Source organism: Microcebus murinus, chromosome 11 (genome assembly GCF_040939455.1).
Source record: "Microcebus murinus isolate Inina chromosome 11, M.murinus_Inina_mat1.0, whole genome shotgun sequence".
NCBI classification, from domain to species: Eukaryota; Metazoa; Chordata; class Mammalia; order Primates; family Cheirogaleidae; genus Microcebus; species Microcebus murinus.
The window spans coordinates 26,310,958-26,322,376 of record NC_134114.1 but is presented as its reverse complement, the minus strand read 5'-3'; the positions used below and the strand labels follow the sequence as shown (position 1 = coordinate 26,322,376).

The following is an 11,419-nucleotide window of genomic DNA, read 5'->3' as shown; positions in this document are numbered from 1 at the left end:
CCGCTCTATGCGCTCGCTCTCTGGTCCTCCTCCAGCTCTATGGTGCCTCCTTCCGGTCTCGCGGTGCTGTTTGTGCGGCTCTCCCGGCTTCCTCCGGCTCTGTGGTGACGGTGGCCGAGGGGGAGGGCTGATCTGAAAAGAGTGGCGGGAGCCGCTTGCTTCTCCCACGGTTTCCCGTCAACTGCCGGTCACCTCCCCAGGGACTTGGCTGGGAAAGACTCTCGGGCGTCCGGACCCCACCGCAAAGGTAGGGTTTCCGCACCCGGGGTCCCGGCACTAGTAAGCGGATGCTGCCCTGCGGGCGGGCCGGTGACTCTTAGAGGACCTTCAGAGCGGGGCGTCAGGGCCGCCCCATCGCCTGCTGTGTTAGAGGCTAGGTTGGTGGCGCGGGCGGCTCCGGGCAGACTGCGGATTGGTAGCTTCTGTTTGACATGAGTAGTTTGACATGAGCGGGACTACCGTGTCAGTTACATATTTTCATTCCTCACAACTTTTCACCTGTTACTGTCTCCATAGTGAAAACAAGGAACCCATAGCTGAGAGATAAGTAATTTTCCCCAAAGTTACAGGGAATTAAGTGATAAAGGTGGGGTTGGCCTGGTCAGCCGAATTTAACGCCCAGGCCCCTTAATTAACACCGCCCCAGCGTGGGTTGAGGTCGCCAGACCTCGTCGGCATTGACAAGGGAGTTTTTATTGTCTAATCTTGTCAGGTGTTTCGTGATCTGTGGGAGCAGGTGTTGGGCCTAGCAGCACCCCTCAGGACCGAATGTGCAGTGGACGATGCCCCTCCTAACCCAGCATATCCAAGATGAGAATGATCAGTACAGCTTAGTGGCCAGCCTGGACAACGTTAGGAATCTCTCCACTATCTTGAAAGCTATTCATTTCAGAGAACATGCCACGTGTTTCGCTACTAAAAATGGAATCAAAGTTACCGTGGAAAATGCAAAGTGTGTGCAAGCAAATGCTTTTATTCAGGTATGGAATTAGGCACTTTTAAGCCTGTGACATATGATTTTCTTTGTGCGTTTAATGAATTTCGAAGATCTTAGAAACAATTTAAGTTAGAGAGAAAAATGTCATTATTGGAATTCTTTTCTCTCCTGGTAACATTCTTTTCCCATTTTGTTTTACAGAGATAATGGTTAATAATATTGACTAAATTTTATTCAGCTAAACTATAGGCAAGGCATTTCTCTGAGAGTTTAACTTATTTCATCTTTGCAATAGTCCTTCTGTTGTTACTCCCATCTTTACATATGTAGAAACGAGGCACAATGTGATTTGCCAGCAGTCTCATAACCGGTAAACGGCTGAATTGGGATGAGAACCCACTATGTTATAACTTCATCACTATGTTATAACAACCTCCCTATTATGAAAAAGTGCTTTTGCTTTTATTGGTTGTAACAGACTCTTTGTTGTTACAAAATATTATTTGTATGGTTCAGATAAGATTTCAGATTTAATTCATCATTTTTTTCAACACCTAAGTGCACAGTATGACCTCAGGAATGGAGGGATAAATAAGACATGGTTCTTGTCCTTAAAAGAAATTGAAAACTAATATCACACATGCATTATAAAATTCTGTGACTATTTTCCGAGTGGCCTTAGTGGAAATGATGGACACAAAAATGACACAGGGGAGAGTCACATGGGGAATAGTTTCAGATCCAGGAATAGAGATGATTATCCTTAATAAAGTTTTGCATGGGGCTTAAATCACTATTACACCTTAAACTTTCAATAGCATTGTTATGATGGATAAAGCAAAGATGTTTTGATTGGTAATTAGGAATTAGTCTCACTGGGTTAACACAATATTGTTATTTTAAAACATATAAAGTGAAATCTAGAACCATATATATTAGTTTTAATTCTTTAATATATCTAACCACATTTTCATGTTTACTTTTTTTGTAGGCTGGAATATTTCAAGAGTTTACAGTTCAGGAAGAGTCTGTTACTTTTCGAATTAATTTAACTGTCCTTTTAGACTGTTTATCTATTTTTGGATCAAATCCTATGCCAGGTAAACCACTTTATTATCATTTTAAAGACAAAAGCATTACACATATTGATCAGAAAAATACAGGACATTATTTGGAATATAAACATTTCTTTAGAAAATTGCCAATTCATTCTTCAATGGTGAAAATCATGGATTCTGATGTTTCATAATATCAACTGAAAGTGTGTTTATAGTTCCTTTCATATTTGTATAAGTATTTATATTCATCTTTTTTTTTTTTTTAATTTACAAGGCTTTTGGGATTTTAAATTTGAACTGGCCAAAAGAATACTTTGGACATGTCTTAAATATCTTTAACATTGTGAAATATGTTTTAATTGCTGTGAAAATTTTCCCTAACTTGTCCAGAATTACACAACTAGTTAGTGGCAGAGAAAAACAAAAGCCAGATGTCCTGGCTTGTGTTCAAAATTTGTTTGCCTGTTTATAAATTGTCTATTTTCCCAAATGCTTTCCTTTAAACTACATTTTTTTATTTGTTTAGGGAATTATTTTTAAAAATGGTGAAATTCAGTTGCTATGGATATAAAACTACGAAGAATCCCCAGAAGAATGATTTTATTTCACAGGAAAGCAGCCTGGAGATTAGCTAGGGAAAATTCAATTATGGATCTCCAGAAAAATATATTTTAATTTTGCACTGACAATTCTATTATTAATTATATATTTCCTAATACAGTGTTTGCCAGCTGGTTTTTCATAAAAATATATGCTTTCCTCCATTCTTCACTATGGCTATCCATCCAATAAGGGGAAGGAGCTCAAATATCCTGTCATATTTGTCCTTCCCTCTAGTGTTTGCAGTGTTAAAACTCACACCACCATTAACCTCTCTCTTTCTCAATTTGATCTTAAAATTCAAGAAAATATAAAGAATATCTCCCAGTAGAAAAGGTTGGAAGGATCCTTATAGTGAATACACTGACATCATAGACAAAATCAAAGCAATCCACTGTTGCACAAATTGAATCTTCAAGGAATAGCATAGCCTATTCTACAACAATTATGTTACTTGCTGTGTTAGTCCATGTAGATTCTCCTGAATTCATCCTGAAACTGCATATGTATAAAATCAATAAGCTATTTCTGAGGTGTTTTTGACAAGCTGAGAATGACTATAGAAGGTTACATTATATTTTGTTCTGGTTCTCAGTTTTCTTACAGTTATTTTTCGAATTGTCAACACACACCTGTCATCAGGGAAGGTGTAATCCCTTCTTATGAGGAGATACATATATGCTAGGAATTGGGCAGAAGGAATTATTGAGAAATTTTATGTATCATTTGGAGAAGCTGAACTCAGAAGCTAAGCGCAAAGTATTATTTCTTCCATTGCTACAGGGACTTTAACTGCACTTCGGATGTGTTACCAAGGTTATGGTTACCCTTTGATGCTGTTCCTGGAGGAAGGAGGAGTGGTGACGGTCTGCAAAATCAATACTCAGGAGCCTGAGGAGACACTGGACTTTGATTTCTGCAGCACCAATGTTATTAATAAAATTATTCTGCAGTCAGAGGGGCTCCGTGAAGCATTTTCCGAATTGGATATGACAAGTGAGGTCCTACAGATTACCATGTCTCCCAACAAGCCTTATTTCAGGTACTTTAGAGCACTGCAGTTATAGTTAATGTGGTCTATACTCCATCTCCCCACCTATACATTTGCTAAGGATACAGAATTTTTATTATCTAAGTTCCTAGAATTTTCAGAACTTTAGAGAGCTTGTACTCTAACCTCATAATTTTACAAATCATGAAACTTAAGCACTAGGAAGATTAACTCACTATTTAGGGTTTCATAGGTAGTGTTGGTTTCTAGATGAGAAACCAAGTCACCTAATTCATAAACTAATGGTCTTTTCATTGTTGTATTACTTACTGTTGTCGACCAGGTTACATTATGAGGAAAATTGGGCTTAAACCTTTCAAAAAGATGTTTGTATTATATAGTATCATTTTCTTTCTTTCAAGTTAGTTCTGGATGCAGAAAGAAGTAGATGTTTTCTGAGTATCTATTGATCACCTACTGAGTGCATATCCATCTTATTAAGCACCATGGGAAGAATAGCTTAAAATCTAGGCAAAGAGGAAATATGTGAAACAGCAGAGAGGGAACAAATTGCTAGCCATTAAGTACTATAATTATACATAGAGATACTTAGGACCTTAGTACATGAGTACTTAGGGAGGATTGGTCAAGATCAGTTTCCTAAGGAAGGACAACTTTCAGCAGGAATACAGTGTCAAAAACTATAAAGCTGCTTCTGATATTTTGACCCAATAAATTATAAAATGGCTAGTCTGTTTTCAGGATTAGAATCAATTTAGAGATTCTGACAGATGAGAAAGGGGATCTAAATATTCTTTTTTGAAATATTTCAGAATCTCAAAGAATAAAGGAGCTAAAATTCACGTGGAATAAAATATTGTTCTTTTTGTATCTACTTTAGAAGAATTTCAGGCTCTTGTCATGGCATTAGGCAGTTAAAAATTTGCCTCAAGGTTTATTAAAATGTTAATCAAAGTGGAAATCTGGCCAGGGGTGATAGCTCAAGCTTTTAATTCCCAATACTTTGGGAGGCCAAGGCAGGAGGAACACTTGAGGCCAGGAGTTTGAGACAAGTCTGGGTAATACAGTGAGACCCCATATGTATGAAAGATTAAAAAATTAGCTGGTGTGATGACATGCGCCTGTAGTCCTAGCTACTCCAAAATCTGAGGCAGGAGGATCGCCTGAGCCCAGGAGTTTGAGGCTGCAGTGAGCTATTGCACCATTGCATTCCAGCCTGGGTGACAGAATGAGACCCTGTCTTTAAAAAAAAACAGAATGGAAATCAAAGAAACCCTACTTAAGCAGTGGTGTGAATTAAATTATAGGCACTTAGTATTTCAGAGTATCTCTTCCCAAGTGATCTCTCTCAGCATGGATAACTAGATAGATCATGGTATCTTTCATCTCCAGGATGGGAAATGATTTGGTAGTAGGGAGGTAGGAGTTGAAATTTTTTTCTGGATATGTTAAATTTGAGGTACCTGTGACACTAGGGAGCACCTATAGGAATATATAGGTATAGCACTCAGATCAGTCTAGACTGGAAATTTAGATTTAGGATCATCATGGCTGGGCCTGGATGGATGGATCAGAGAAAGAAGTTATATTACTAACAGAAGAATAAAGAAAGAAAGACCCTGGGAAAACCAACACCTGGAAGATGAAGAGTAGAGATGGAGCTTAGGGAAAACACCTAGGTCTTATTACCATGCTCATTTAGTACTTATCAACATGCTAACCTCAGCAAATCCTCAAGTTCTTGCAAATTAAATCAACACATTAACATTTATATATTGTCTACACACAACTGCTGATACAGCCAAATGAGGAAAACCATAAACCAGCCTTAAGAGTATAGTGTAAGAGACAGAAAAGCCATGATTGCATAGTGTGGCAGTAAAGATTGGGAAGAGGACCCAAGGCTTGCAGTTAACTTAGAGCAAATCTTCCATCACTTGTCAATTCACTGTCCTCTGTTACATGTTTCTGACTTAGCGTGAGGAAAAGTCATTATCAGGTTAGGATTAAGGTAATGAAATTGAAGCAGCCCTGCCATCCCTTTTGTGACTAGTTTTCTTCAAAGGTATTAATTAGTTGCTAGTTGCCCTGTACTCCACAGCATCCTGTGGGAACCTTTATTATGGTACTTGTTACAGTATATTGTAAACATTTGTTTACATGTCTGTTTTATCTACTAATATAAGCTTCTTAAGGAAATGTTTGCTTTACTTGTTTCCTAATGTGGCTTATTGTTGGACCAATGAATAAATGAGTTGCCCATTTTCTGTAGGTTATCTACTTTTGGAAATGCAGGAAGTTCCCATCTTGACTATCCCAAAGATTCTGATTTGATGGAAGCATTTCATTGTAATCAGACCCAGGTCAACAGGTCAGTTCTTAATATAGAGGTTGCCACTGGTGATGAAGATGAGGTTAAATACCAAATTTCTATTAAATAAATTAAAAAAAACCTTCTAATCTGTTAATAAAAATACATAACATTTTTACTTTATTTATTTATTTATTTTTCTACTGTGTTCTTTTTTTTTTTTCTCATTGATTCTCCCTGTGCATAAAAATGCGTGACATTTTTTAAAAGGGAACGGTAGGGTGCCAGACTTATTTGGGGATTCAGAGTTATAGTGGATGAATTTTTAAAAGAAACCAAGAGAAGGCTGGGCGCGGTGGCTCATGCCTGTAATCCTAGCACTCTGGGAGGCCCAGGTGGGTGGATCGCTCGAGGTCAGGAGTTCAAAACCAGCCTGAGCAAGAGTGAGACCCCGTCTCTACTATAAATAGAAAGAAATTAATTGGCCAACTAATATATATAGAAAAAAAATTAGCTGGGCATGGTGGCACATGCCTGTAGTCCCAGCTACTCGGGAGGCTGAGGCAGGAGGATTGCTTGAGCCCAGGAGATTGAGGTTGCTGTGAGCTAGGCTGATGCCACGGCACTCACTCTAGCCTGGGCAACAAAGCGAGACTCTGTCTCAAAAAAAAAAAAAACCAAAAGAACATATTAGCAAATTGGATAAGTACTTGATATTATTCTTATATTTGCGGCTTGGTAGTCATTGCTATTTTTTGTCCTTTATTTCAAATTATGAACACAGTGTTGAGTATATCAAAATAACAGTTTTTTATTTACTTTTCTATAGATACAAGATTTCTCTACTGAAACCATCTACAAAGGCATTAGTTCTATCTTGTAAGGTATCTATTCGGACAGATAACCGAGGATTCCTTTCACTGCAGTATATGATTAGAAATGAAGACGGACAAATATGTTTTGTGGAATATTACTGCTGCCCTGATGAAGAAGTTCCTGAATCTGAGTCCTGAGTATGATAATTCACTGTGTTATTTTATGTATACATTCATGATAGGTTAAGTTCTCATTCTAAGTATAGTATTTTTATAATTTATTAGATTTTCTTTAGAGAAGCACGGAGAAGATAGGAGCAAGGTCCCTGCACCCTAATAGTTGCAATGTATTTTGTAAAATGTTTTCATGTTGTCATAGATTATCCAGAATTGGACTGTCCTGTGGTTATCTTTTGAACTCATGGGAATCATTATGAGCTGAGGTGCATAAATTAATATGTTCTATTTCAGTAAAATATTTCAAGAATCTAAAGATTTAAAGTTTGTCAAAGCCATATCTGCAATATTCTTTTATTTGTTTACTATTAGAAAAAGCAAAGGTATATGAGCATTGCTTATTAGTTTGAATTCTGGAGACTAGATCTTAAAGCAGTGGTTTTCAAAGTATTCTGCCCAGACCAACAGCATCAGAACCACCTTGTAAGAAACTTTGGAGGTGAGGCCAGCAATCTGTATATTAACAAGCTCTTTCCAGGAAATTCTCATGCACGTTAAAGTTTGGGAACCACTATTTTAAAGGATACTTAAAAAAGGAAAAAAAAGCATTTAATTGCATTGAGGTGATTGCTTTTACATGTGATTTCTTTGCAAACATTCTGAAGTTGAGACATCACCAAACAAGTCTGAACAATTCTTTATATGATTTATTTATAAAGTATACCTTTTGAAGAAATCTATGAATAAGATATGTCTTCAGAGTTACATATTTTCTTCTTGTTCTCAAAACTGAACAGTAAGTACTACAGTAAGTACTTCCTAGATACCTTCCATTTGCCTGTAAGTTTCTTGACCAAACCAAGGTGTAGAAAAAAAACTAGTTATTATGTGATTTTGTACCTTCCTGGGTAGTTTTCACTGAAACAGTTTTTGTAGCATATAAATATTTTTTGTATGTAATAAAATATTTAATAACTGAAATTATCTGGCTTGTTCTCTAGTAGAAAAAAATTGTATGACTAAAATGAAGTTTCTGTCTTTGTTACTGTACCAGATGACAGCAGCTCAGTGTCTCTACATGGATAGGGACTATTGACTTTTTGGGTGGGACAGCTCTTTATGGTAAAAGACTGTCATCCCATTGTAGGATTCTTTTAGCCCTCCTGGCCCTTACTCCCTAATGCCAGTCATTGTGACCACCTCCTCCCCCAAATAAAAGTACCCCAAATTATTGATTGTTGAGAACCACTCATTGATATTTACTGAAATTTAAGGATATATTATATATATTAGTAACACCATACCTTAAAATAGGTCACATAATATTTAGAGGAAAATGGTTTGGAGAATGTTGCAACAAAGTTCCAGAACAACGATAGTCACTGCTTCCCAGGCATATGTACAGTTTTGGGAGATAGCCAAGGTAGGTACTTGGTAACTGGTCAGTCACTTAAGCAATCTCAGGATGCCCAGCTGCTACAAAAGTTGGAATTTTATAAAGTATGTGTTCAAGAAGGAAATAGATGAAACTACTGTAATAAATGTCAAAATGCTTTTCGTTTAGATAAATACCAAGAACAAACCTTAAAACATAATTATGAAAAATTATAGTTTCAGGGACTACAGTTTTCCTTTAAATTTAAAATGGGGTCTTTTTTGTTTTGTTTTGTTTTTACTGGTGTGTACAATGCTTTTACTGGTGTGTACAGTACCTAGTATCAGCACAGTAAATTTGTGAAGTCCCATCTCAGTCACTGCCAGAGGTTTTGATAAATCAGCAAAGTAAATTTGTGAAGTAGGTTGTCTTTTTGAAATTAGTAGCTTGTTGATTAATATAATAGATCCTAGTAGTGGCTCTCATTGGTAAAATTAGCAGTATTCAGGATATGTGAACTGACGAAATTGTTTTAGAGTAATTCCTCATCCTTGGATGAAAAGGAAGTAAAAATCTAGTACTGTGCCCTTAGGCATGGTGCCTGAGGCTTGATCCCTAAATGGTTTTGTCTCCTATGGTTTCATCCCAGAATTTCTAGTTGCTATTGCTGATTGGGTTAGGACAATCCTATCTCCGGAATATTGTCAAGCCTGCCTGAAGTGGACCTTTCATGCAAAGTGGTGGGTAAACTTACCAAATCATAAGTAAAGGGCTTCACTGAGCTTACATAGGTTACATAAATTTCAAGTGCAAGAACAGGTACACCATAAAATTTTATTTTACAATGTTGTATTTATGTTACTGTTTTATCGATACTGGTTTATCAGTTTATAGAGATCTTAAGGGCATGAAATAGTAACATTTTTAAAACTTTGGTGCCACCCAAAATGGAGGCTAAATATCCACTTCTTTCTGGTGCTCTGTTTTTACCACATTATTGAAAATCCATTTTCAGCTAGGTATGTGAAAATGGAAACAACTCTTCTAAGGCTACTTTAGTCAATTCACAATATGCTGGGTAAGAACAGCAGCCCCATCTCCAGACAGGAGTAATGTTAACAATGCCAGGCCAAGTGATCAATTAAAAAGCCCTGCAGAGACAGACAATGGAATATAGCTGCTTTTAGCCAGGGTGGCAACTTGGGACGTCATCCTGAGTGCCAAGCCTAATGTATTTGAGAGTTAGTTGGCAGCCGCCAGGAGAAAGCCTATCAGTCAATGGAGAAACCTTTGAATTAATTGGTATATATATGTTTCTGCCACAGCAGAACACTACTCACTATACACTTAGGTACTGGTTATTAGATTTTGTGAACTGAACAAATGATCGAAATAAAATAATTTCACGAATAAAACCAAAATGTGGTTCTGTAAGCACTAAGTGATACAGATGTTGGTAGTCTTTGGATCTGCAAAGACACAGGGTCTTTGAGCAGCATTAAAGCAGCTCAACCGAGAAAAGATGAAGAGGGAAAAATATTAATAAAATTTTTCTGTAATGTAAATATGAATGAGATTTCTCCTTCATTTCTGAATACATGAAAAAGAAAATAAGGAATATAATTCAAGATTGCCAATTTCTTTTCCTAGATATACACTTGTTCAAGGGCTAAGGATTTTATTCATGAACAATCTCAGTGAGTATTCCTTTTTAATTCGGTTTAGTGGAGGTAGCATAATGGAATGGAAAGAGTAATCATCTGTGATTCAAGAAGTCAGTTTTATAATTACCAGGCTAATCTTGAACAAATTACTTAATCTCTCGTCCCTAGTTTCTTCATTTATAAAATAACATGAATACTTACTTCAGCAAATCAGATCAGGGCAAATGTTTCAGAAGGATCAAACGTGGCAGTTTCAGTGAGCTCAAATAGGTGACTAAACACTTCCAAATACAGTTGACCCTTGAACAACACGGGTTTGAATTGCATGGGTACACTTATATGTGGATTTTTTTCACTAATTATATTGGAAAATTTGGGGAGTTTTGCAACAATTTGGAAAAACTCAGATGAACCTTGTAGTCTAGAAATATTGAAAAACATTTTTTAAGTTAGGTATGTCAGGAATGTATAAAATATATGTGTTAGTCATGAAAATCACACAAGTCATGAAAAGTTAAAATTTATCAAAACTTACACACATAAACAGGCTGTACATGGTGCCATTCGCAGTCAAGAAAAACATAATCCAATGTAAATATGCAGAATTAAGTCATGACTACATAAAATTCCCTACAGTACATACTGCACTACCATACTGTAATAATTTCATTGCCACTTCCTGTTGCTATTGTGGTGAGCTCGTGTTGAAGCTCAAGTGTTGTGAGTATCCACTTAAAATGCCATGTGATGCTGATCATCTCTGCATGAGCAGTTTATCTGTCCAGTAAATTGTGTATCACAGCAAAAAGTGATTTCTCACAGTTCTTGTGTATTTTTCATCATGTTTAGTGCAATACTGTAAACCTAAAATAACATCATGGAACCCATACAAAGTGCCACTAATGGTGCTGAAAGTGCTCCCAAGAAGCAGAGGAAAGTCATGATGTTATAGAAAAAGATGAATTGCTTGATATGTACCCTAACTAGATTGATGTCTGCAGCTGCACTTGCCGTCATTGCAGAAGATTCATCTTGTAAACAGACAACATAAACTTATGGTATCAATAAGTGCAGTACAGTACTGTAAATGTATTTACATTATGATTTTCTTAAGAAAATTTCCTCTAACTTCATTGTAAGAATACAGTCAGTATGTAATACGTAAAACACAAATCATGTGTTAACTTTTTTTGTTATCGGTAAGGCTTCTGGTCAACAGCAGACTATTAGTAAAATTTGGAGTGATTCCACAGTAATATGTGGATTTTGAATGCATGAAGCATTGGTGCCCCTAACCCCTGAGTTGTTCAAGGGTCAATTATAGTACATTAAAATGTTCACCAATAAAACTGCTTAGGTATTGTAAATTTAAAAAAAAAAAATTAGAACTGAAAGGAATAGAATTTGAGTTAAAAAAGGGGAAATAGAAGGTAATGGAGTCCCAGTGACATAGGAAACTAAACTTAAAGC

At 36.6% G+C, this 11,419-nt stretch overlaps 1 protein-coding gene across 1 annotated transcript; it reads left to right on the top strand.

Moving 5' to 3' along the window:
- The first annotated feature begins 68 nt into the window (after positions 1-68).
- On the top strand, positions 69-7,891 carry RAD1 (RAD1 checkpoint DNA exonuclease). The gene is made up of 6 exons (XM_012758131.3): positions 69-247; positions 713-980; positions 1,929-2,037; positions 3,379-3,637; positions 5,880-5,978; positions 6,748-7,891. Exons 2-6 carry the CDS (start codon positions 783-785, stop codon positions 6,929-6,931), a joined length of 849 nt encoding a protein of 282 aa, XP_012613585.1. The 5' UTR covers positions 69-247; positions 713-782; the 3' UTR covers positions 6,932-7,891.
- The last annotated feature ends 3,528 nt before the right edge of the window (positions 7,892-11,419 follow it).

Excerpts from the sequence above, each read along its gene's own strand:
- RAD1 (XM_012758131.3), top strand. The coding sequence starts at position 783 with ATGCCCCTCCTAACCCAGCATATCCAAGATGAGAATGATCAGTACAGC. Across the intron at positions 3,638-5,879 it reads CCCAACAAGCCTTATTTCAG|GTTATCTACTTTTGGAAATG; the intron begins GTACTTTAGAGC and ends CATTTTCTGTAG. Across the intron at positions 5,979-6,747 it reads AATCAGACCCAGGTCAACAG|ATACAAGATTTCTCTACTGA; the intron begins GTCAGTTCTTAA and ends ACTTTTCTATAG.